At 43.9% G+C, this 26,699-nt stretch overlaps 1 protein-coding gene and 1 non-coding gene across 3 annotated transcripts; both read left to right on the top strand.

The window, feature by feature from the left end:
* Window positions 1–22,782, top strand: RBMX (RNA binding motif protein X-linked). Of its 2 annotated transcripts, XM_073543560.1 has the most exons (11): window positions 1–155; window positions 4,997–5,113; window positions 5,291–5,397; window positions 8,084–8,210; window positions 9,705–9,827; window positions 10,814–10,934; window positions 11,011–11,136; window positions 11,224–11,309; window positions 11,783–12,889; window positions 13,445–13,504; window positions 15,602–22,782. In XM_073543560.1, exons 2-9 carry the CDS (start codon window positions 5,005–5,007, stop codon window positions 12,091–12,093), a joined length of 1,110 nt encoding a protein of 369 aa, XP_073399661.1. In that variant the 5' UTR covers window positions 1–155; window positions 4,997–5,004; the 3' UTR covers window positions 12,094–12,889; window positions 13,445–13,504; window positions 15,602–22,782. The 2 variants fall into 2 exon arrangements, with proteins under 2 accessions (XP_073399661.1, XP_073399662.1); XM_073543561.1 differs by lacking the exon at window positions 11,783–12,889.
* On the top strand, window positions 5,151–5,225 carry LOC141048235 (small nucleolar RNA SNORD61). Its single transcript, XR_012220007.1, has one exon. It is a non-coding gene; the product is annotated as a small nucleolar RNA SNORD61 (small nucleolar RNA).
* Window positions 22,783–26,699: the final 3,917 nt, after the last annotated feature.

Below are 26,699 nucleotides of genomic sequence, written 5' to 3'. Positions count from 1 at the left end.
CTCTACTACGTGACCTTCTCCTATTCGTCTCTCTGAACATGCGGGCACTGGAGCCTCGCTTTGACTTGGTGACGTCAGAGCTATATAAAGTGGGCGCTGTCTTTGTCCGCGGTCATTTTCTTTCGGGAGCAGCGTGAGGAGAGGTTGTATAATCGGTGAGTGATATCGCGGGGCCTCGTGCGGCGTTGTTCTGGGGCGCATACTCGCTTTAGAAGCTTTCCTCCGCTTCACGTGTGCGCAGCTGCGCCTCTTCCCGCCTCAGAGCGCGGTGCACGAGTCTGAGGGCGCCAGCCGCCATTTTGTGACGGCGCGTGGTGACCATCTTAGCGCCGCTTCGCCTTTCTTATGAGACCTGGCGGAGCATGTGCTTGGGTAGACTGCGGGTGTGCCGGACTGGGGCATCAAGGGAGCCCTTGCCGCTATTTTTTATCACGGTGTGACAGCTCCGCCCGCCTGAGGCCTCTTCCCGCCAGTCCGGACGCCCCCTGCACGGTGCGGAGCCGCCATTATGCGGCATTTCCTCTGTCCGTGCTGCGTCCTGTCAGGCTGTTACATTTCTGGACTCCCTAATCACTAGCTTGGGCAGTAAATGCATAATTTAGGCGAGATTTATGGGCTCTACACCCGAGCCTGGAACCGCATGGTGCCTTGCGGCGTGCAATAAAGTGACTGGTTATCGGGGTGCGATTAACCCTCCACCTCCATGTAAGGCTACGGTCCCATGATCAGGAAGCAGCAGCGCTTTGGATGCTGAGTATTTTTGCTGCGTTCTTGTCACATGTAAATCTGCATGTGTTCACTGAACCGTGTGGATTTGCTGCATTCAATAGTCTATTGTGGAAGCTTGTGTTAAAGAGACTGGCGTCTCCACAACACAAAGCTATATGCTATGTCTCGTAAACCTGTGCCGTGGGTGAGTATTCGTGGAATCAAATGGAAACACTGAGTATGGGGATTACTATAAATGTAGTGCAAGTATGCTCCGTCCAAACTGCTGCTATTCCAGAACGTATGCAAGGACCCGAAGACGAGCAGCGTCTGGGTCTGTGATCCTCGGATCAGTACAATAGGGGATGCCTGACCTCTCTCACAGCTCTATAAATCTTTCTGGCCTGTGAAAGAAGTGCCAATCCACTGAAGATAACTGGCTTGGTGGGTGTCTTTACAGCAGTCGGGCTGATGGCCATCCCTTCTGAGACTGCTGGGGAAACCCCAGTGGCTGCATGTTCACTACTGCTATAGTTTAAGGGTGAGTGCACACGCTGCGGATTTTGCTGCGGGTTTTTTCACGTGGAAACGCAGGTAAAGTGACCTGCGGTTTCACACCTCTACTATGTTAAAGGTGTGAAAGCGCAGCAGAATCCGCAGAAACAATTGACATGCTGCGGAAAAAAACGCAGCTTTTCCGCAGGTAAAAAAACCGCAGCGTGAGCACTGCGGTTTTGAAAACCCATAGGCTAACATGGTAAAGTACCATGTCTGCGGAACTGCTGCAGTTCTGCAGGGCCAAAACTGCAGCGTGTGCACATACCCTAAGGGGGAGGAACAGTTCTGCTGATCAGTGGTGGTCTGTCCATGGTGACCCTCAGCTTATCCCTAACTTCACTAAACAAATAACTTTAATTTTGCACTTATTTGAGTCATTGTCTCTGTTCCCACCCCTCAGTTCCCATTGCCTGGGTGTGTGACTGCACTACTGCTCTTCATGTATGGCACTGAGCTGAGTGCAGAGCTCCCAGACTATGCATTTGTCCTGTAGATTAGTAATGGTTTATAATGTGCCAACTCTTAACCCCTTACTGACACCGGACGTACACTTAGGCTATGTGCCCATGCTAGCGTTTTTAAACGCTCGGGAAAACACGTGGAAAAAGACACGCGTTTTTTGACGCGTGATTTCTGGGAACATTGGGGATGGCTAAAAATGCTCAGCTATGTGGAAAATAATGTGCATGCTGCGTTTTTAGCCGCTAAGCGATTCCTGAGCGGTTAAAAAGGCATGCATTGGCACAAAAAGCCAAAAACGCATGCTAATGAATTAGAAGCATCATTTAAGCATTTCTGCAGCGTCTGAGCCGGCACAAACGCTGCGGAAACGCTTACAAAAGCGCAACTTGGACACACAGCCTTAGGCTATGTGTCAACGTAGCGGTTTTTGATGCAGAATATTCCTGAGCGGAAACGCACACCCTCTTCCCGGGAAAATACATGCGTTCTATGAAGCGCTTCTGTAAGTGCCTTGGGCTATGTGCACATGTTGCGGATTGTAAGTGTTTTTCGCCGCGGAGACGCTTGCACAATGCAACCCGTTGAATTCAAGTGGGATTCCGCAATGCTGTGCTAATGCTGCATAGTTTTCCGTGGCGGAATCGCATTGTGGAAAAATACGCAGCATGCTCATTCTTTGTGTGGAATCGCGGCGATTCCGCACACATAAAAATGCGTTGATCCGCTTACTTTCCGCATGTGGCTATGCTCACCGTGCACAAAGTAAGTAGATCATGTGCAGATGGTACCCAGGGTCTGGAGGAGAGGAGACTGTCCTCCAGGCCCTGGGTACCATATCCCTGTTTATATATAAAAAGAGAATAAAAAAATTGATATTCTCACCTTCCGGCAACCCCCCCCCCCCCCGCAGCCTTCCCGGTCCTTGAGATGCTTCCTGGCAACTCCCGTATCCAGTGATGCTTGCAACAATGACATGTGATGGCGTAGCGGTCTCGTGTGATGCTGCATCATCTGGTGTTATTGTTGCAAGGCTTCACTGGGTACAGGAGTTGCTGGGAGCATCGCGAGGATGGGGGGGCTGCCGGGAGGTGAGAATATCACTATTTTTTTTTTTTTTAAACATCTTTTTTCTTTTGATGCTGCATAGGCATCATCAATAGTTAAAAGAAAAAAAAAAAAAAAAAGTTGGTCACACTTGTCATACACTGTTTGACGAGTGTGACCAACCTGTCAATCAGTTTTCCAAGCGATGATACAGATCGCTTGGGAAAACGCTAGCATTCTGCAAGCTAATTATGCTTGCAAAACACTAGTTTTTAGCAGGAATAAGCATGCCAATTCCGCATGTGTATTTCCTGCCGCAGAAATTTCCTCAGATATTCCTAAAGTGTGCACATAGCCTTTCACCGATGTCTGTATCCCCCGCTCTGACGTGGGCTGTTTTGAACAACTGACGTGCCCGCAAGTGGAATCACGATCTGCCCACGGCTATTAACTAGTTAAATGTCGCTGTCGAACTGACAGCGGCATTTAACAATCGCTTCTGGCAATGCGCTCTCTGGTAACCCGCGTTATGTGATTGAGTGTCACTGGGGTGTCTCCTTGAGACTTCTTGTTGTTGATGCCAGATTGCTGTGAGTGCCACCCTGTGGTTGGCCCTAATAGCAAGTCTGCAATTCATCAAAAAATGAAAGTCTGCAATTCAGCTACATAGAGGTGATCTGAACATGGCCTCTATGTAGCAGAGCTGATCAAGTTGTGGCATCTTCTAGCCTCCCATGGAGGCTATTGAAGCATGTTAAAGAAAAATGGTTTTAAAAATATAAAAGTTCAAATCTCCCTCCCTTTCACCCCATTCAAAATAAATCTGATTGCTAAACGGTGTAGCGGGGAAAAAAATCGAAACGCCAGAATTACGTTTGTTTTTTGTCGCCATGACATTGCATTAAAATGCAATAATGGGCGATCAAAAGAATGTTTCTGCCCCAAAATGGTATAATTAAAAGCGTCAGCTCGGCACACAAAAATAGTCCTCACCCAACTCGAGATCATTGAAAAACTGAATTTTTTTTTTTTTTTTTTTTTTTTTAAAAGCAAAGTTTGGAACTTTTTCCACCTTAGATAAAAATGAATCTTGACATGTTTGGTATCTATGAACTTTGTAATGACCTGGCGAATCATAATGGCAGGTCAGTTTTAGCATTTAGTGAACCTGGTAAAAAGCCAAACAAAAAACTGGGATTGCACATTTTTTTTTTTTTTTTTTTTGCAATTTCACCGCACTTGGAGTTTTTTTTTCCTGTTTTCTAGTACACGACATGGTAAAACCAATGATGTTCAAAATTACAACTCGTACCGCAAAAAATAAGCCATTACATGGCCAAATTGATAAAGAAAAAAAAAAATGGCTCTGGGAAGAAGGGAAGTAAAACTGAAAAAAGTCCGGCCATTAAGGGTTAATCACTGGAAAACAACGTATGCGTACTAGTAACAGAGGGTCCTGAACACTTTAAAAAATTTTTTTTTTTTTTTTTTTTTTTAAAGAATTAATGGCGCAGTGGTTCCTGAGGTGCTTCTGCTCTCATTGTCTGGGAGAGTAGTTTGTTGCTGTCAATACTATAAATCACCTCCATCCCCATTGTCTCTAGTTATCCTTTATCCTATGGACATGTGATAACTTATTGGGTGTCTGATTGACCTCCACTCATTCTGTGGGACTGTTGAAGGTAGCATAGGGACATACTAACAAATCACTGGCACTCCCATAGTGTAGTGGAGACTCCATTCAGATCGGTGAAGGTCCCAGCTGTCGGGCCTCTAGGAATTGTCGAATTATCCCCTAGTTACTGGAAAGTGATAGCTCATTAACTTGGTGTGACCCCTTTAATAATGTGAATTAAGGATCAATTTGTCATTTATCTTGTGGCAGAGAAACTTTAATGGGCCATCCTTGAAGTCTCTTGGGTGTTCCTGTGTTTACGCCTATAGGAGATAAATGGCTGCCTTTCACCTGGCAATGGGTTTTCTCTTTGGAAACAGCTACCAGCTTTTGTTGCCCCTTGTACTAATTACTGTGCAATGAATGGAGGTGGTCCTGTAACGATGTTGGTCTGAGCAATGCTCACAGAGGATCTTTGAATAAGTGACTTTGTAATTTGATGCAACTTTGATACAAAAGTTTGCAACTAAACAATTGCCCACGTACCCGCAGAAGAATTTCACCTGTATGACTGTTAACTTGATGGATTTGTAACATTTCTCATTTTAGGCTAGAAAATGTTTGAAGCGGATCGCCCCGGCAAGCTCTTCATTGGTGGTCTGAACACCGAGACCACAGAGAAAGCTCTGGAAGGGGTGTTTGGGAAATATGGCCGTATTGTTGAAGGTGCGTTCTTCATGTGGTATTCAAAGGAACTGAAAGCGCTGTGATGAATTTTTTGGCAGTGATCAAGTTTTGAGCTGATGAAGCCTTTTGTCCTCTAAGAAGCTCTGAGCGTTTCAGTGGTGAACTATAAATGGTCTTCCTAAAAGCATGTATAACAAAGCATTCTCTTTCTGGCAGTCCTTCTGATGAAAGATCGGGACACAAACAAGTCCAGAGGTTTTGCCTTTGTCACTTTTGAGAGCCCATCAGATGCCAAGGATGCAGCGAGGGAACTGAATGGAAAGGTAGATTAATGGCAATCTGCTCATCCCTGGGTTTGTGTTGCTTTAAGATTCATATCCTGCAGTCATGTGTATCTAAAATTAATGAAATACTGCAAAGCAGATAAATATCACAAAGGGGTCATGTACTATTGCACAACTTAGTCACTTCTGTGCACCATAAAAAAAAGCAGAAGTTGATGCATTCCCTGCAGTGTCAGTGCTGCTTATTCTCTGGTTCACACAACATTGTATACTGATGGGCATGTGACATCAGCAGGTGTCCGCTCTGTTGGAATAATAAAGGCTGCAGCTGTGACCTGCTGAGAATAGGATCAATGTCATTGCAGGAATGACACCTCTGCAGGACACTAGAATCAGTTTTCATTTTATGGGCCACTTAAGTTCAGTTGGGGATGCCTATTAGTGGGAAAAACCAAGTAAGGTCTTGGAGGTGTGCCCTGGTAATGTGCTGATTCTCCACATTACTTACTCTGCAGGGATTCACATATATTATCTTTTGCCAAATGCTTGGCCACTGAATTCCTGCTAATATGACTTGACACTCTCTGCAGCTAGGCATTCATTTGCTGGGTGTGATTCTAGCAAACAAGACTTTACAGCCCCACCTGTAAATGATTCTCTAGCCTATGCCCCTCATTCTTAAAGACAGGAATTTTGCCCTCCAGTCTGAGTTGTGCTGTTCTAAGATGTGCCAAATTCATTAACTGGAATCTTGTCACCCCATTTTAGCCCTATCAGCTGCTGGCACCGCCCTCAGGGGCTTATCTACAGTATTCTGTAATGCTGTAGATAAGCCCCCTATGAAACCTGAAATATAAGAAAAACGTGTTAGGTTATACTCACCTGGAGGTGGGTGTTGCGGTCCGGTCCTGCGCCTCCCATCTTCATACGATGTCCTCCTTGCTTCTACCTCTGTTCCTGCGCAGGCGTACTTTATCTGCCCTCTTGAGGGCAGAGTAAAGTACTGCAGTGTGCAGGTGCCGGGAAAGGTTAGAGGTCCTGCGCACTGCAGTACTTTACTCTGCCCTCAACAAGGCAGATAAAGTATGCCTGCGCAGGAGCCGAGGGAGAAACAAGGAGGAGGACATCAACATATGAAGATGGGAGGCGTTGGACGGGATGGCGACACCCATCAGACCGGACAGAATGCCAAGGTGAGTATAATCTAAAGCCCCCGTTACATTTAGTGATGCACCAGCGATCCCGACCACGATTTTACTCGGTCAGGATCGCTGGTGCATCGCTAAATGGTCGCTAGTGAGCTGCCAAACAGGCAGATCTCACTAGCGATGCAGCAGCGGTCGTCACTTGTCAGATGCGGAGATGAGTCTTCCGCCCGTGTCCATAGCTTGCTCGTCGGCGCCAGCAGGAAGCCGACGACTAGAAATGGACTAGGCTGATCTCGCGCGATCAGCGATAACCAGCGGGGAGGCCAGTCGGAGGTGAGAGTCACATATAGCGATATTGCTGCTGCGTCACAATCGGTGACGCTTTAGCGATACCGCTATGTGTAAAGCCCCTTGAACTTTTTTTTTTTCTTTCAGATTAAGCCCCCCGTCGCACATAGCGACGCACCAGCGATCCCGACAACGATATGACCTGGTCAGGATCGCTGGTGTCGCTACATGATTGCTGGTGAGCTGTCAAATAGGGAGATCTCACCAAGCGATCAGGACCAGCAACGATGTGGGTAACAAGCGCGTGCGTTGTTTAGTTTCTTGCTGTGTACCTTGGATACCAGCGTGCTTGCTCAGGGAGCTGATATCCAGGGTAACTAAGCGCGTGGCGCTTAGAAACCCGCTGTTTACCTTTGATACCAGCTCCCAGCGCGAGCACGCTGGTATCCAAGGTACACAGCGGGTAGCTAAGCGACACGCGTGCTTAGTTACCCGCTGTTTACCTTGGATACCAGCTCCCAGCTTCTGCTTACAGCGCATGTCCACAGTGGTCGGTGCTCATAGCAAGTGAACATTTTTGCTACACAGAGTAGGACTTCAGCTTCTCCCATGGAGACTATTGAAGCAAGTGTAAAGTGAAGAGAATTTTTTTTAGAAATGTGTAAAAGTTCAAATCACCCCCCCCCCCTTTTGCCCCATTCAAAATAAAAATACACATTTGGAAGCCTGCATTCAGAATCACCCGATCTATCAATATATAAAAAGAATGACTTATCAGCAAACCGCATAATGAGAAAAATCAAGCTGCCAAAATTTTTTTTTTTTTTTGGTCACTGCAGCATTGCATTTAACAGGTGATCAGAATATTGTATCTACACCAAAGTGGTATCAATAAAAACACCAGCTCGGTATGCAAAAAATGAGGCCTCGCCCAAAACCAGTAGTGATGCAGTGCTGGAATCTGGAACTTCCCCTATAGTATTCTGCTCTTGGGTGGGGTGACAAAAACCTGATGACTGACTCCTTTAAGCTTGACAGCCTTTCTGAGCAGTCTTTCTGACCACCAGCCTCATTGGTGGCTCACTGTCTCTGGTTTCCCTGCCTGACATTTGTGCTATGTTACTGGCGCACTTCTGTTTAAATCCTTATCTGAGCAGATCTATATATTTCAGCAGTTTATTCTCCCCTCCCATGTTTCCCCAGGACATTGCTGTTGATAAGATTTTGATGTAATTGTGTGCATGGCTGTGTTGTCCTTTCTGATTTTATTTTTTTTTTTTTTCTGCTAGGCTTTGGATGGAAAGCCAATCAAGGTTGAACAAGCCATTAAGCCATCTTTTGGTGCAGACAGTAGGCGAGGACCCCTTCCACCTAAAAGCCGAGGCCCGCCCAGAGGTCTTAGAGGGTCTAGAGGAGGTATCTCTTGGCTAAAATATTAAAGTCCTAGCTATGCTACATTAATTACTTGACTCATTTGTAGTACAAGACTAAATGTATACTGTGTGAAAATGCTGTTCCCCATTCCACACATGGCTGGCTAGTCCTTGTTGAATGTACTTGAAATATAAATGCCAAAAGCCTCCACTACTTAAACAATCCCTTCTCAATCCTTATATTTCGCCCCTGTGAGGGTATGTGCACACGTTTCAGATTCTGCTGCATATCCGCAGTGGATTTGGCCCTGTGGATCAGCAGCAGATTCTCCCGCGGTGTACAGTACCACTCCAATCAATGTAAAACAAAAACGCTGTGCACATGCTGCAGATTTTTCCACGATTTGCTGCGGATTTGAATCCACAGCATGTCAATTCTTTGTGTGGAATCTGCAGCGGTTTTTACACCTGCTCCATTATAGAAATCCACAGGTGTCAAAACGCAGGGGAAATCGCTGAAAATCCGCATGTAAAACTGAGGTCATTTTAACTGGATTTAGCATAATCCGCACCAGAATCTGCAACGTATGCACATACCCTAAGAGTTGCGGCTCCTCACTTCCTCCAGACTTATGATTTGTCCACAGGCGAGGAGAGTGAAAATGGCAGTTTGGCTGCAGGGATGGTGTGACATTGTTACATGTTCCCTGGGAGAGCCAGTGCCAACACTGCAGGTGAGTAGCTCTTATTTTACAAGGTGGAAATGTGAGGGGGCTTGGCGTAGTGGACAACCCCTATAAGTTTATGAAATGTGGAGATCAAAAATATGTGGCTTTTCTAAAGTGGTTTGCATGTAATGTAACAAAGGGACTGTTTAGCATGGTGTTTACATAGTACTGATCCAGATCCTGGCTGCATGATGGCAATCTGGTATAGTTTTCTCTAAAATGCTTTGGCATTTTAAAGATTATTTGCTTTAAAAAAGAAAAAATTCCCTTAGTTGCTAGAGCTGATGGGTCCTATGGGTTGCTATAGTAGTCCTCTCGACATAAATCTGCATCTGGTGGAGGATGGTGTCTGACTAGCCTGCTATTGTCTCCCTGCTGGATCTTTAACATCCTTAAATTGTCTGAGCGTTTCATAAAATTTACATGACTGCGATCAAGTCAGGCTGATTCATGCTGCCTGTGGTTTGGAAAGCATAAATCAAGTGTCAAATTCCTTATACATGTCCTGCAATAAGGACATGAGTGCATAATCAGGTTTGGGTTCCACTAACACTGTAGATCTCTTGCTGTAACCATCATCCCAAATTAGTGGGTCAGTGAATTATCCAAAAAGTCTTCTTCCATAACAGTGTAACAGGTTGTGTGGCATTGCATTGTTTAGATGAGCTTGCAGCTAAAAGGAACTGTGGACTGTTGTGGCACAATTTCTGTAAGCAGTAGTACAGTATGCCTTTCTGAAGTGGGCAATTTGTACCTTCTCATTGTGACCACTTGTGGAAGTTTTCATCATGTGTTGGGGTTTTTCATAGGTGGTTCATCAAGGGGACAAATGCCTCTGAAAAGAGGACCCCCACCCAGAAGTGGAGGAGGTCCACCACCGAAGAGATCTGCACCATCTGGTCCTGTTCGTAGCAGTGGCATGGGTGGAAGAAGTATGTATTTGCTTGTCTAACTCTATTTTAGTAGTGCATTACTAAATGCATGTACAGTCAGTGCCAAAAGTTTAGAAACCGACACAAATATCTGGTCTTTTGGTGCTCTGGTCTCATCATTTTGGGCTTATGTAACAATTTCTGAGCCTTCAGTGGCCTGCCTCTGATTTTAAATGCTGTGCCTGTGCACTTAATATTCTGGTCTTCAAAATGACATACTAATGGAGCATGCACTCTTATCGGCAAGCGATGCTTTCAATCTGCACACTACAACCGCTGTTACAAGATCCAGTGCAGGAGTGCGCACAAAACGAGGAAATCATGGCTGCTGAATATGGTAACCCTCCGGCGGTGTAGTCCCTGTGGCCCCATTTTGTTAAATGCTTTAAGGCCAGAATATTAAAAAGGTGGCATTTAAAATAGGATTCAGGTCACTGAAGGTTCAGTGACGTGTCATCTAAGCCTAGAGTGAAGAGTCAGAAAACCTAAAAATGATCTGCCCAGAGCATGAGCATCTCATTATCTGAAAACTGCAGTCAGATTAAACAAGAACCACAGGATGGATTTCTTCAACCCACTTTTTAATCAGTGTAACAGTGCCAACCTGACAGTGCCTGTAGTTTACTTGTCAAAATCCTGATGACAGGTTTGCTTTAACTTGGCACCCACCTAGCAGTTGGGTATTGCCTGTATATTTTGCTTCTATTTCAACTTTTCTTGTCTAGTCCATGTAAGTCCTATAGTCCCTATAATGAATTCCCCTGAAACATGGGTCATCTATCCTGCCAGTTGGCTAGTGTTGGTTTTAAACTGGGTGAAGTAGGGACACTCTGAGCAAATTGCTCCTGACTTGTTCAGAGAAGATTCTCTTGTGGGGGATGTTTAGTTCCCACATGTCAGTCTTACATTTTAGCCAATGGACACTACATATTTTTTCCTCACTTTCTTGTTGCAATGCAAAATTGATAAAACTTTGTTCTTTGTAGCTCTATCACGTGAAAGAGATGGCTATGGAGGACCACCTCGTAGAGACCCTATGCCGTCTCGTAGAGATGTGTACTTGTCACCAAGAGATGATGGCTACAGTGGTAAAGACCGGTATGACGGGTAAGAGAGAGGCTTTTATAACTGGGGTAGGGACTGACGACACTTAACACATCAGGTAATGAGACTTGTTGTCTAGTTACTCTGGCAGAGATTATGGAAGCTCCAGGGACTCCAGAGATTATGCACCACCTCCAAGAGATTATGCATATCGGGACTACGGTCACTCCAGCTCCCGTGACGATTATGGCTCCAGAGGATATGGGTATGTTTATGTTGATGATCGCAGATTTTTTTATATTTTAATTCTCTGATTAAACATGGAAATGTAACTTTGTTTAACTTTATTTAGTGATCGTGATGGATATGGAGGTCGTGATAGAGATTATTCGGATCATGCTAGTGGCGGTTCATACAGAGACTCGTATGAGCCTTATGGTAAGGTGTCATTTTGCACATTGCTCTGTCTTTCAGGATATATGTTTGCCCCGTGCTGAAGATAATACTAAGAACAAACAAATACTAGTCTATTTTGGGGCAGAGACGAATTATACTCTACCACACATGGAAGGCCAATTGCTCTACAGCAAGATGTAAAAAAAATAAATACAATAAATCTGAAGCAAAAACAACTCAATGGATAACATGTGGCAGAATCTGCAATCTGAGCTGCAGCTCTGGAGATCAGTGCCCAAATGAGATTTGTCTTTTATGGTTATGTGCAACCTTAGGTTATTTACATTTCCGTCCTATTCAATAGAATTTCCTGAACCAGGCAGACAATGCAAAGTCAAACTACTTAAAAAAAAAAAAAAAAAAAATACAAGCAAACGTAAATAAGCTGCAAATATCAAATTTCTATGTGATATGTAACAAAGTATTGCCCTATTGCCTGACCATTGACCCTGCAGGTAACTCACGTAGTGCTCCACCTGCCAGAGGCCCCCCTCCATCATATGGTGGCAGCAGTCGCTATGATGATTACAGCAGCACTCGGGATGGATATGGAGGCAGAGACAGTTACTCAAGCAGCAGAAACGAAATCTACTCAAGTGGTGGACGGGATCGAGTTGGCAGACAGGACCGTGGCATGCCACCACCAATGGATAGAGGCTACCCACCTCCACGTGATTCATACAGCAGCTCAAGTCGTGGTGTCCCCCGTGGTGGTGGGCGAGGTGGGAGCAGATCTGATAGAGGAGGTGGCAGAAGCCGATATTAAAGTAAAAGCAAATACTAAACAATGGACCAAAGACCTTTTATTGAATGACATGTGGCATATGCTTTGCCTTTACCACCAGCGGACGACTATAAAGGAGTTTGTTTGGTTTTTATTTATCCTTACTTTTTTTTAACCTGTAAGTTTTTTTATTTTTTTCCCCCTCCTCCCATGAATCTTGTTCAGTAGAGGAAGTTAAAATGCTTAATCTTCACATCTTGTTAGCCTTTCTCTGAAATGTACAATGTGTAGTGAAAGTTGTGTATTAGTGTTGTAACTTTTTTTTTTCAAAAAGTAAAAAGTTTCAGTGAAACGCCACATCTCAGCGTATTTCATACCTTCCCCCATAACTGACCACACACCAGATGCAATGGAAACTACAAAATAAGAAATAACGCAGCTCATCTGTATAATTGTAAACGAGTGCTGCTAACACAACAAGCCCTGTCTCTCCAAACTTGTGTCAAATGGGTATATAAAGGATCTTAAGATATACACTAAGCCTGGATAATGCATACCCAGCTTGCCAACAATTGTCAAACCAAAAAAAGGACTCCTTGCACACCCACCTTAATGAATTTGACACACGGTTAAACAACATAGTCCGTTCATTCAAAGAAGCTTCCAAACCAAATGTACTTTTACTGTTTCAATGTGTTTGCAAATCTGTAGTGTCACTTTTTAAAGGATTGACTCTAAAGGCAAATGAAGAACCAAATGATGTCTCAAAGAACATGAGAGCCTAAAACAAGTGAATCTTTCCACTGTAAATCACCATATTCCTGAGATACTGCTGAGGGTAAGCAAAGACAAACACCTTTTTGTTTTTCAGTCTTAAGTCAAACTTGCGCTGCATATGTCTCATGGTACAGAGTTCTTTACATTATGGAAATTAAACCTGGAAAGGCACTGCTGGATAACTAAATACAAACCCTGTAATGCTTGGAGTAACATAAATCAATTAGTGTGGAAATGGACCCCAGCTTTTTCTATAGGAGAGAGTTCACTTAAACTAATGATTAGAAGTGAAATGCTCTGGCTCTCGCCTTGAGCATCGGAAGTTCAAGCACAAGTGCCCATCTCAATTTGTTAAAAAAAATTGAACCAAAAAAGCAGCTTATTGCCACATGTATATGTTTTGACACATCAACTTTTGACGTTTCAAACTTGAATATACTGGATCTACAAAGCCTAAGCTAATCATGGCGGTGCACAATGGAAGCTACGTGTTTAAGTCATCCCAATGTTCCTTTCCAAACAAGTGGCTCCTGGATGTCATTTGAAGATACAGAATAGGGGTGCTTGGTTTGGGGCTGTGGCCTTTAAACACCCACTTATAACTGTGTTCTTACAGGTTAAGCATTCGTGAGGAGCTGGTTATGTGAACAGACCTTGATATCCTGGAGTACTTGAGGTATGATTTTATTTTTGGTGCACTGTTGCTACTAAAAAGAGCAGCTTCTAGATGGGAATCTGTTTCACAACTGATGGCTGAAGGGCAGAAGCACTCACCTGAAGGGCTTTTCCTCAGGCTGCAGTCATCTTTGTTCTGTGTGGTGCTTTGCTGATGGCTTCTGCTCTTCAACAGCTGTATCGCTTACCCCAGCTGACCATAACTTCTGATATGCTATATTTTCTACTGGTGCAGTTTTAGGTTTTTGTTGTGTTTTTTTTGCGCAATTCATTGGATTTAAATGTCATGCTATCACTTTCTAACTGCATTTTGTACTTTTATGGATGCTGTTGCATATTCATCAGATTGCAGTCCTCTGCAATACAGGATTTGGCAGTGTGCTACATGACAGCCTACTTGTCCTGTCACCTATGACAATCTGTTAAATGAAATGTGAACTGGTTTTACAACCTGTATGTAACAGTTACAGAAATGAGTCAGTTCATTACATTTTTGGCTTATAAAATTCCATACAGGCTGATAAAAATTTAAATGTGACTGATTTGTCTTCCAAAACTTCTGCCACAACTGGCAAGTGTGAATATGCCTCTAGTTCTAATAAAACAAACACACTGTGACTTTGCATGTATTTAATACCAATGACTAGTCAAATCCATATGGCACTAGTTGGAGTTTTATTTTTTTTATTTTTTTTTATCTTTCACCCTCTAAATTTAAGTGCCATGTTCTTTTAAAAAGGTGGTTCAAATAAATTTTCATCCTAAAACCCTATCTGTTAGTGATAATTTATTTTCAAAAAATTTAAATTAAAAATCCCAACTACACTGCTTTTCTACTTTGACTCTTGGTTTGAGAATACCAGTGCATGATTCTTTTTTTGCACATCCCAGCATCCAGTGGGTAGAGGCTCACTACTGCAACCCCTGCCCCTTCCCTGAAACAAAGCTTCATCAGTTATGCTCACCTTAGGGGCTGGGCTATAGTCCCTGCACAATGCACAAACATGGTTTGCTCTGTTGCCAACTTAGATCAGCAATAACAAGCTGGCAGCAGAGCACACTGTTAAGAATACTTGGTATGCTGAGGCCAGTGACATCCCTTGTGGTGGCCTCTGCACAACAGACACTGACAGTGTGCTCTTTGCTGGCTCATTTACTATTGATCTGAGCTGGCAGCAGAGCGTGCTGTCGTGCACATCATGCAGGGACTAACAAAGCTTCTGAAATGTCACGGACTCTTCATTTCAGGGAGGGAACTGCAGTTGTGACTGCAGCCACTTCCCCTTAATGACCCTTCATTTGAGCATCTCTGCATGCACAGGGATTCCCAAACAAAAAATCGTTAGTGAACCGGTTACCAGTTTTCTCATAAAAACTAAAACTATGACCTTATTTAGTGCCTGTGCTGCGTTCCATAAATGTATAACTCGCAAAAACATTAAGTTCTCTGGCACTGTATGGAAATTGGATCTGTCTTGCCAATGGGAATGGTTTCGGGCTTCATGTCATCCACACTGCCAGTCAAAATCTCATGCACAAACTGCGGCTTGTGCATGAGCACAATGCTTTTCCCTAATGCAAGCAAAGTGAAAAATATGAGCATGCAACTGCAGAAGGGCAAAGCATAGTGCGCAGGCGTGAGCCTTGATTTTTGTGCGCAGATTTCGCCTGGCAATGTGGCTGACGTGAGGCCTCATTCGTGTCAATCAGTGGAGGATGGTGAGCAGCAATCGGAGGGGAGTAGGGCAATTGAGAGACCAGATTACCATACACTGGAGGAGAACTTACAGGTTGGAGGTATACAGGGGGTTATATAGCCTTTATGGAAAGCAGCACAGGTGCTGAATAAGGTGATGGTTTTAGCTGTTAGGACAAAACTGGTGGGTCAGAAAAAAATCTATTAAAGTAAAGAATCTTCCAGGTATATTAGAAAAGAGTTTTATGGCACAAAATGGGGATTTAAAAGGAAAATTACATAAGCTGAATGGTGGTGGTCTAAAGTCATAGGACGTGTTCACATTTAGAACTATGGTCACAGTAATCAATGTTGCAGAAGATCCATCCTAAAAAAAAAAATTTTATTTCCTCCTTTTTGCAGTGACCTTGACATGTGGAGTCGCAAAGTGAAGAAGTATCCCTTTGAAAGGATGTAGGTGTGGTTTTATTTTTGTGGGGATACCTAGTAAGTGGTTTTCCCCCACCATATACTTGGTAAAAGTATTGCGCTGCCTTTTCAGACCTCCTTTTTTAAATGAAATCTGAATGTACTAGAAGAGGGAGGACCCTATTCTTGGCCAGTATAGCTGTAGACTGATTCAGACCTATACATACCATCATATCGATGAGGCTTCAAGATTACTGAGGTATGAATCTTTGACTGAAGCCTTAAAGGGGTATTCTCATCTCAAAAATTCTATCCCAATATGGAGTAGGTATAATATTGCCTCCAATTAAGAATGTTGTGTAGTTCTTCTGTATTGCTAGGTCTCATGTGCAGGGCATTACAGTAGCTTGAGTATCCATGGTTGACCACTAACAGCTGTCACTGAGTGGTTGTAACCATTGATGTGCAAGCTACTGCATTACCCTGCACATGGGGTAAGCGACATGGCTAATTAGAAGAACTTGAGGTATTTGCTAATATACCTACTACATATCAGGATAGGATCTTGGAGATGAGAAAACCTTAATCCCCATGGGGTGTGAATGGAGCCGTCATAACATGTTTTCAGTAATAGTTGATTAAAAGCTTGCTATAGGCAAAGCATCCAAAGGGAACCTGTCACCATTTTTGTCGTACCTGCTGAAAATATAATCGTGATCAGTGTCTGCTATGCATTTCCTAAATGCTTATGCGGCCCCCCCCCCCCCCCCCGTATAGCCCCACAAAAAATGAAAAAGATTCTCCCACTCTGCTCTAATCGGGTCTGTCGTCCACAGGTTGTGGATTTGGGCCATTCCACCCCTAACCGGCTGCAGCTTGGCTTCCTGGGTGCAGATGACTCTGCATCATCCTCATCGCTGTGATAATTTTACTGCCTATACAAACAAATCATGTCTTGCACTAGTGCAGTATGATGTGCCCAACTGTGAGCAAAGCCAAAAAGAAGTGTGCATGCATTGTCAAACGTATTTCCGGCTTATGTACTGGAACTGTTTGCCAGCACAGCTGCACTTCTGCTTTTTGGCTTTGTACGCAGTTAAGAAAAGCATACTGCACAAGCATTACATTTCTCATGGCAATGATCATGATGCAGGAGGTGTCGTCCACATCCAGGATGGCAGTCGGGGGGAGGGGTAGTTTGGCACACAGCAGTCCCCATCAGACCGGACAGACCCTATTAGAGTACAACACGGGAGAAATTTATTTTTTTAACGCTATACAAGGTGTTGTATAAGTATTTGTGGCGTGCATCATGGCTCTATAGTGCATTATAATCTCCCCCATCATTGCATCATGGCCCTATAGTGGCGTATAATCACCCCCAGCATTGCCATAGCCACAAAGACAGACCCACACGCCAGTGTTCAGGTTTTGTGATTTTGGAGGCGATGCCACAGCAATTGGGGATAAGCTGACGATTCCTCTGACACTGCACTGTAGGAAAGAGGCGGAGGGAGTCTGAGAGCAGCAGAGAACTGCGCATGCCCAAGAGTTCTAGCCCCGCAGTGTGAATAAGTCATAAGCGACTGCGGGGCGGGATCTCTGGCCACACGACAGGAAGGCCAGGATGTGATGTGAGAGCTTGGGCAGTGCTAACTGCACATGCCCTCTACAATATAGTATCTGGTTTAAATTAGTAAAGGTAAATCACTGTTTGTGAGCCTGCTTCCAAAAACTCGCTAGTTTTACCTTAAACTGACTTGCTGTTCAACCTCTTACTGCCAGTTGACAGAATAGTATGTCAGCTGGCAGTATTCCCTGCTTTTAGGTGGGCTCCAGCGGTGTGGCAACCTCAAAGCCTCGACATGTCAGCTGTTTTAACCCCTTTACCCCCAAGGGTGGTTTGCACATTGATGACCGTGCTAATTTTTACAACTCTGACCACTGTTCCTTTATGAGGTAATAACTCTGGAATGCTTCCATGGATCCCAGTGATTCTGACGTTTTTTCGTGACCTATTGGGCTTCATGTTAAGTGGTAAAATTACATTCATATAACTTGTGTTTATTTGTGAGGAAAAAACGAAAGTTTGGTGAAAATTTAGCAATTTTCCAACTTTGAATATTTATGCCTGTAAATCAGATATGGCACACAGAAAACTAAAGTAACATTTCCCACATGCATCAGCACAAGTTTAAAACCATTTTTTTTTTTTTCTGGAAGTTATAAGGGTTAAAAGTTGACCAGTGATTTCTCTGGGACCACATCACATTTGAAGTCACCTTGACTATGATGGAAAATACCCAAAAGTGACACAATTCTAAAAAACTGCACCCCTCAAGGTGCTCAAAACCACATTTGAAGTTTATTAACCCTTCAGGTGCTTCACAAATTTTTTGAAAGTTTTACAAAAAATGAACATTTAACTTAAAAAAAAAAAAAAAAAAAAAAAAAAAAAAAAAAACCCAGCAAGGGTAACAGGAGAAATTGGACTGCAAAAGTTACTGTGCAACTTGTCCTGAGTACTCTGATACCCCATATGTGGGGGTAAACTACTATTTGGGCACATGGCAGAGCTTGGGAGGGAAGCAGCGCCATTTGACTTGTTTGGCTGGAATTGAGATTGGACGCCATGTCGCGTTTGAAAAGCTCCTGATGTGCCTAAACAGTGGAAACCCCCACAAATGACACCATTTTGGAAACTAGACGCCCTCCCCCCCCCCCCCCCCCCCCAAGTAACTTAAGTAGATGTGTTGTGAGCACTTTGAAAACCCCCAAGTGCTTCACAGAAGTTTATAACGCCTGGGCGTGAAAATAAAAAAATTATATTTTTTCCACAAACATGGGTATTTGTGCCCCAATTTATTTATTTTTCCCAAGGGTAACGGGAGAAATGGGATCCCAAAAGTTGTTCAATTTGTCCCGAGTAGGCTGATGCCCCATATGTGGGGGTAAACCACTGTTTGGCCGCATGGCAGAGCTTGGAAGTGAAGGAGCACCGTTTGACTTTGTCAATGCAGATTTGGCTTTTTTTTTTGTTTTATTTTCCCTAACTAAGGGGGTGTTAAAGGGATTTGATTTACTATTTTAAGCGGGTTTTTGTTTGGCAGCTGTTGTATAATTTTTCCATATTTTGACCCACTGAGTCATGAGGGTTTTTTTTTTTTTTTTGCGGGACGAGTTGACGTATTTATTGGTACGATTTTCGGGCACGTGACATTTTGATTGCTTTTTAATCAGATTTTTGGGATTGCAGAATGAACATAAAACAGCATTTCATGATTGTCTTTTGGGGGGGTGTGTTTACACCGTTCCGCGTGTGGTAAAATTGTTTATATACGTCTTTTAATCGCGTGTTATTGCACTTTTTGTTGGTGGTATCATAAAGCATTGCCTAGTTTTTTTTTTTTTGTTTTTTTTTTTAAAGGGTTCACTAAAGGGGTTAACTAGTGGGACAGTTTTATAGGGCAGGTCGTTACGGACGCAGCGATACTACATGTGTTTTTATTTTATTTATAAAAATTTATTAGGGATTTTTTTTATTTGGGATTTTTTTTTTAATTAACTTTTTTTTTTTTTTTTTTTTTACTTTATTATATTGTGTAAGTGTGGGACAATATAATGAAGTGTCAGATCGCTGATCTGACCGTTTGCACAGCACTCTGTCAGATCAGCGATCTGACAGGCGCTGCACAGGCTTTCTCAGTGCCTGCTCTCGGCAGGCACTGAGGAAGCTGCCTCCCTGCAGGCCCTGTAGGGTCTCGGGGAAGCACCCAGGAAGCCCCCTCCCTCCACGTTTCTTCCCTAATCCCCCCAGTACACTGCGATCATGTTTGATTGCAGTGAGCCAGGGGTTAATGCGCCTTGGACGGTCCATGACCGCCCCTGACACATGGTGCCAGGTGTCAGCTGTAATAATCAGCTGACACCCGGGCACAATCAGCGGCAAAACCCACCCACTCGCTGACGTGCTATCCTGTCCCCGATCATACAGGTACCTTGGACGGGATAGTATGTCAGAAAGGGGTTAAGCAGCTGTCATGTGCCTGCAATAGGCGTGCGTGGAATTACGGTCCGCCCGGTCCTATTAACTTGTTAAATCTCACTGTCAAACGCTGACAGTGAGCATTTAACTAGAACTTCCGGAGGGAAATGCACACATCACTGACCCCTGTCATGTGATCGGGGGTCAGTGATGTGTTGCCATAACGACCTGAGGTCTCCTTGAGACCTTTATGGTTGTTGATGGCAGATTGATGTGAGCGCCACCCTGTGGTCAGTGTTCATAGCAATGCTGTAATTCAACTACATAGAGGTGATCTATTCATCTCTATGTAGCAGAGGCGATCGCACTATGGCAACTTCTAGCCTCCTATGGAAGCTATTGAAGCATGCCAGAAGTTTGTTTTAAAAAAAAAAGTTTAAATCGCCACCCTTTCGCCCCAATCAAAACAACAAAAAAATTCAAACCTACATATTTGGTATCGCCGTGTTCAGAATCGTCTGAACTATCAATAAGTAAAGAATTAACCTGATCGCTAAATGGCTTAGCGAGAATAAAAATCAAAACGCCAGAATTACGTTTTTTGGTCGCCACAATATTGCATTTAAATGCAATAACGGGCGATCAAAAGAATGTATCTGCACAAAAGTGCTATCATTAAGTCAGCTCAGCACGCAAAAAATAAACCCTTACCAAACCGAGATCACAAAAAATGGAGACGCTGTGGGTCTCGGAATTTTATTTTTAGCAGAATTTGGAGGGTTTTTTTCACCACTCGGATAAAAGAGAAACTAGACATGTTTGGTGTTTATGAACTCTTAATGACCTGGAGAATTCATAATAGCAGGTCAGCTTTAGCATTTAGTGGACCTAGCTAAAAAGCCAAACAAACAAGTGGTGTGGGATTGCACTTTTTTTGCAGTTTCACCACCCCCCCCCCCCCCCCCCCCCAGGTACACTGCATGGTAAAACCATGGGCCATTTTGACAGAAAAATAAAGTTATGGCTCTGGGAACAAGGGGAATGAAAACGCTCTGTCATGAAGGGGTTAAACAGCAAACAAGTGTAATTTTTGCAACCCCTACACAAACAAGATTTCAAGTTTTCAGGAGACAGGAGTTTAGTCAGTGGAGAGTCAGTTAAATTTATTATTGAATTGCTCAGTTACTGTCTTTTGCCCATCTTTGCATTTGTGAGACTTTTCACCTCTTGGAATACTTCATGAGGTAAAATAGGATCAAAATATAAAACCTGTCTCCTAATCAGATAATGTGTCTCCATTAGTGATAGTGGGTCAGGCCTTTTAAGAAGCTATGGTTGAGACTTCTGCTGCTAAATGTAGTTCTAGAGCCTAAACAACTGAAGTCAATCTGGTGGCTCTTTAGTGTGCAGTGAAACTGAGTTATCCTTTACAGTCATGTCCTCTTGCAGATTAAATTAAAAATGTTGTCCCTGCTCAGACAATGCCTTGATAAATAAAATCCTCAACTTCAAACTCCTCCATACCAGTGCTGCTCCAGCAACACTTGGGGAGATCTGGTGCTGTGACACGGTTAGTGAGGCCTGAAGTCAATATGATCACAAGGAGATGTGGTGCTGATAATAAATGAGATGGCTGAATATTAAAATTTTTTTTTTTCTTTTTACTCATTTACATGGCGCCATGAACTCCACAGTGCTTTACAGACATTATTTGCACTATCCCTGATGAGGCTCACAATCCAAATTCCCTATCAGTATGTCTTTGGAGTGTGGGAAGGAACCCACGCAAACACATGGAGAACATACAAACTCCTTGTAGATGTCCTTGGTGGGATTTGAACCCAGGACACCAGCTCTTCAAGGCTGCAGTGACAACCACTGAGCCACCGTGAAAGTATAAAGTGTATATTTTACAGGATTGTAATTTTATCGGGATTGCATTCTTCAAGAAGCAGTTGACTGAGTAATGGACAGCCCTTTTAGGCCATGTGCACATGATGCAAATATCCAGCGGATCCGCAGTGGATTTTACCACCCAGAAACGTTTCATATCCGCATTGTGATGTACAGTAGCATGTTAAGCAATAGAGAAAAACACCGCTGTGCAGATGCTGCAGATTTTTCCGTGCGGTTTTCTTGTGGTTCAAAATATGCAGCATGTCACTTTTGTGCGGTTTTCCACCTGCTCCATTCTCCAAATCCGCAGGGGGAAAACCGCAAGAAAAAAGAGATCCGCAGGAAAAAAAATGCAGGTCATTTGACCTGCGGATTTCTTCAATTCTGCGCGGAAAAATCCGCAGGGCAAAAAAGTACGTGTGCACTTAGCCTTAACCTTTTTGAAACAACTGTACCAAACTCTTGTTAGCAGGACTACAAAATGCATAGTGATATTTCACCAAGTAGCCAATATCCTGTGTAGCAGATTGCACTCCTAGTTAAAAGGGGTAATATTTTGTCTATTGCTGCACTTTAGGATTTATTGGTGAATAAATTCATTGATTTTTATTAAATTGAGAAATAAGTGAATTCTCCCATTTATATTCTAGTTAGTCATTTAAAACAATAAACAGGATAAATCTGTATGTACGGCTCCATTTACATTCATGTGCTAAATAGAATTGGCTGCCCTATGCCATGCTCACCTTTAGGTTTTATGTTCACTTTACTGTCACTAATACTGAGGGAAATCTTCTGATTTCCCATTGATGTATATTTAAGAATGTGTTCTTGAAATGGATTAGCCTGTTACAAGGTCAAGTGGCCTTTTCTTTCCTGGGACTTGGGCCTTTAGTGCTGCTAACGTAAGTCTTCACTAAGGGGGTGTAGCTCACAGGTTCCTCTGGGGTGTGTCTTTAGGCTGCTATATATTACTGTGAGCTGTGTTCTCTTGGAAAAAAAACACCCCACACACACACACACCTACCTTAGAACTAAAAAGCCTATATCTCAAACTGATGACTAGAAAAAACCCTAGAATATTTAGTGAAGCAGCTGGAATGCAATAACAAAAATTGGCCCCTTTTCACCTGCTGATTCTTTTCACCCTGTGGTGGGACACTGAAGTTCTTTGAAGATTTGGCTCTATCTACAGATTACAGTGCTGGGGGTGGAGGGTTTTCTTTTAAATTTTGTATCCATACTGATGTCAGATGATAAAATGTCTGAAATAAAAACTACTTCTTGCATCTCATTTCTTTTTGTTCTCAATTTCCTAAATTTCACTTGCTACTTAGTAAATTTAGACATCTGTAGTCTGTACATGAGCTGATGATACTAATTAATATCCAGTGGGTTGGCATTTTTATACACTAGTAGAAGTACAAGCTGTATATTGCCTATACAGCCACAAAAGTATGCAACAGTTTCCCATAATCTAGAATGTTTTCAGTCTACTGAATACCTTGGCTTTCAAAGTAACTTGTTCACCTTGAGCCCAGAATTGTATTTTCAAACAAAAGGCTAACACTGCTTGGTATGGGATCAGACAGGCATACACAAGATCCTACAATGGACAGTAATGAGAAACAATTTTCATAAATCAGTGCTGAAGTTAAATTAATAAGTTACAAAGTTTATCGTACATATACTTGTCTCCTTCTGGACTGATCATTTAGTGTCAATTTCTGTTATCAGAGTTGGTCTATTGGATGAAGAAAGCCATTTCCCTTTACTGAGATGGGAGGTGAAAGATGCTGCTCATAAAATTCTATGGTGGGGTGTAGGGGCTTGTGGCTGGAGGCAGAGAGCTTTTGCTGGAAGTTCTACAGAAAGGATGTTTATATCTTCAAAAGCATGGTTGTCTCTGCTAAAGGTTTGCATTCACACATGTCAGATCCATAAATTGTTTGCTTCAAAAGTGGATGCTGAAACCTATGAGCCTTTCATTGCAGGTATGATAACTACATTTTGTAATAAACTTTGCAAACCTGTCATGGTTGGTGTCTTGAACTAGTAATTTCTCACTGGGTGAGACAGAAGGATATTGTTCAGTTAGTGGCTTAAAGGCAATCTGTCACCCATTTTTGTGATCTAATGTAAAGATATTCAATTTAGTGTCACATGAGCAGCATAGCAGTACTTTTGATATACACCCTGACTCCAGACCTTTGATGCATAAATACCGTTTTAGCTCCTGTGGTGTATGGAAATCTCTACAGTCCGATGGGCGGGGACTTATTTCCCCCCCCATGCTTGCTGTCCGTATTGTGATCTGAATATCGCAGATCCTGTAGAGTGGCTGCGCATTGAGCTTGCCTCTCGTGCGTTCGCTGTATGCTTTGCTCAATTGTGGGCAAAGCATGAAATCATTATTGCACATGCAATTGCGTTCTATGGCCCGGAAGTATTTCGATACTTCCTGGCCATGTAATGTTATATGCTGGCGCATGCACAATAATTTTATGCTTTGCCCACAGTTGGACAAAGCATTCTGTTCATGCGTGGCAACTCTATGGGATCTGTGATAATTCACAGACCACAATGTGTGGGAGGACATTTGAATGCACACGCACGGCAACTCTTATGGGATCTGTGATATTCAGGTTACCATGGGTGTATGCTGCTGCTAGGAGGCGGACACTATGCAAAATAAAAGTAGCTCCTCAGCAGTTTACACCCACCGACAGGCACCAAGTACCTCAGTTTGTGCTTAGTGGCTGTAGGAGGCGGACCTGGATCTCCCCAGATCCGCAACTAACCTTTTTCCTTCCAGGTTTTTTTTTTTTTTTACATTTTTTTCAGATACAGCTTTGGGGAAACAGGGTGTAATTTCTCACCCTGCCTTCCCATATTATGCAGCTGAGCTAGCAGTGTGGTGTCACCCACATCTCATCACTCAGGCTGCAGGCAGGGCTCTATCCCCTACCACCCTCATGGGTGCTTCTGGCCGATAACCGGTGGCTAGTCCTTGCCGATTCCCCTTCTCACCCCTCCGGAGAGGGCCGAGAGGAAGACTGGTCACCTGTGGTGATCTCCCCCTTTGCAGAAGGGGTTGATGCAGTCTTCTGCACTGTAGGAACAGTGTGGGAAGGAGGACATTTGTCTCCCAGCTACCCTCCATCCAGGGGCCCCTGCGGTATTCCTCCTCAATATAGACTAAGCTGGAAAGAAAACACTCCACATAGAAGTCCACGGTACCACAACCCCTCATGGCCGTGCACTTTATTAATAGCTTCATATTTCACTCAGCGCCCGGGCCCTGCGGTGGACCCACTGCTATCACTGACCCCCCCCCCCCCTCTTCCTCATAGTGCTGTTCCTCTGTTAGGCGCTGGCATCTGCAGCTTCACTTCAATTTTCACATGGGCTTTCCTTGTCCAGCGCGTGCTTTTTTAGGTGCTTATTTTTTTTTCCCTCCATAATCAGGCCTGGAAGCCCGCATGATGCATGCCCCTCTCCCTCAGTATCTACCTCACTAGAGAGTTTAACTGCAGGGGAGTGAGTATCTTTACCTCACGAGAGAGCTGCTCATTCCCCTGCAGTATCTTTACCTCACTAGAGTGTTCAAATTGGCTTTATTGGCAGGACCAAAATACAATTAGTGTTGCCAAAGCAAGAAAAGAAGTGTGGCAGGGGAGTGGATTAGGGTAGTGGGGATGGGGTGTTGGGGGCAAAATTTGGGGAGTGATTGTCCATTTGGAGGTCTTTAGTTCCTCTCATCTTATGACATGTGGTGACATATTGGGCGGCGACCTCCACCATTTATTCTTCCCCCAGTAGGATGCAGAGTTTCCTCTCCTCGTCCATGGATGAGAAGTCTGGGGTGTATGGGTGGTAAGTTTCTGGAAGTGGGAGTCCCTCACTGCTGAGTATTTGTTGCAGTGCAGCAGGAAATGCACCTCATCTTCCAGAGCCCCCTGCTGGCAGTGCTGGCACAGTCTGTTCTCTCGTGGCTTGTATGTCTGTCGGTGCCACCCTGTTTCCACCTCTAGGTTGTGGGCGCTTAATCTGTATATACTCAAGGTCTGCCTGTCTTTGGGGTGGCGTAGCCTTTCCAGGTATGGAGCCAGTGTGTAGTCCCTCCGCAGTGACCGGTAGATGGTGAGTTTCTGGGAGTTCTCCAATTCACTCTTCCAACCCTCTATGTATTGCATCTTGCAGTAACTTGTTACTCTCTACATATGCCCAACTCCACAAGGGCTCCCCTTACTAGGCACACTGTAAAAAAAAAAGTGGATGGCAGGTCGGTCGTCCCCTCTCTGCCCATCCTGCAGTACCGCCACCATGTCTGCCCCACAGGAGCACACTGACTCCCAGGATGAGGGCACTCCCCCTCTGGAGTGGGCTGTTGCAATGTCTGAGTTGGTCGCAGACCTAACTAAAGTGGTATCCCAGTCCCTGGTCCAGGTCTTAGAATGACTTCCACAGCCGGTTACAGCCACCAGTGCTCCGACTGCCTCTCACGGTGAGCCGTCTGCACCTGACCACGACCTCCAAAGGGACAGGCTGGGTCGGAGTTCAAGGAAGTGGGCTGTCTAGCTCTTCCAGCTCACCAGGAACCTCTGCAACATCCAGGCTGCTTTTTTTTCGTCCCAGCTCCCCCCTCTGAGGAGGACCTTGGGTCAGATATAGATTCATGGTCCGGATATGACTCCGATACAGTCCTCATGTACATGGTAGATAACCTTATCAGCTATTATCCAAACACATGCTAAAGGAGGATGAGATCCGACCGAACCTTTCCAAAGCAATGAGTTTGAGGCTTGAGCAAACACTGGGAATATCCAGAAAAGCATTCTTCAAGATGAAATCGGTGCTCCTCACAAAGTGGGCTGTGCGTCCCCTAAGGTGGATCTGCCGGTTTTCTCGCCTGTCTTCCAAGACAGTTCTATCACTACCCGACACTGAAGGATTCGACAGATCGAATCACTGTCCAAATGTATTTGAGTCCGCTGGCGTCCTCTCTCTGTCCCAACTTCGCCTCAACTTGGGTGGTGAAAGCCATCTCGGCCTGGGCAAAGATACTTTGTAAGGGTTTCTCAGCGTCGGCTCCTCAAATTGAGCTAGCTGAATTGGTGGATGAAATTGATCATGCCGCCAAATACCTTCTAGCTGCCTCAGTGCAGCCGGGTGTACCGCAAGGTCAAACCGTTACATCATGGTCATACG

Source organism: Dendrobates tinctorius, unplaced genomic scaffold, assembly GCF_039654945.1.
Source record: "Dendrobates tinctorius isolate UK_male_01 unplaced genomic scaffold, ASM3965494v1 ptg000133l, whole genome shotgun sequence".
Taxonomy (NCBI): domain Eukaryota; kingdom Metazoa; phylum Chordata; class Amphibia; order Anura; family Dendrobatidae; genus Dendrobates; species Dendrobates tinctorius.
This window is presented reverse-complemented; position numbering and strand designations above follow the sequence as displayed.

Excerpts from the sequence above, each read along its gene's own strand:
- RBMX (XM_073543560.1), top strand. The coding sequence starts at position 5,005 with ATGTTTGAAGCGGATCGCCCCGGCAAGCTCTTCATTGGTGGTCTGAAC. Across the intron at positions 5,398-8,083 it reads CGAGGGAACTGAATGGAAAG|GCTTTGGATGGAAAGCCAAT; the intron begins GTAGATTAATGG and ends TTTTTCTGCTAG. Across the intron at positions 11,137-11,223 it reads TATGGCTCCAGAGGATATGG|TGATCGTGATGGATATGGAG; the intron begins GTATGTTTATGT and ends AACTTTATTTAG.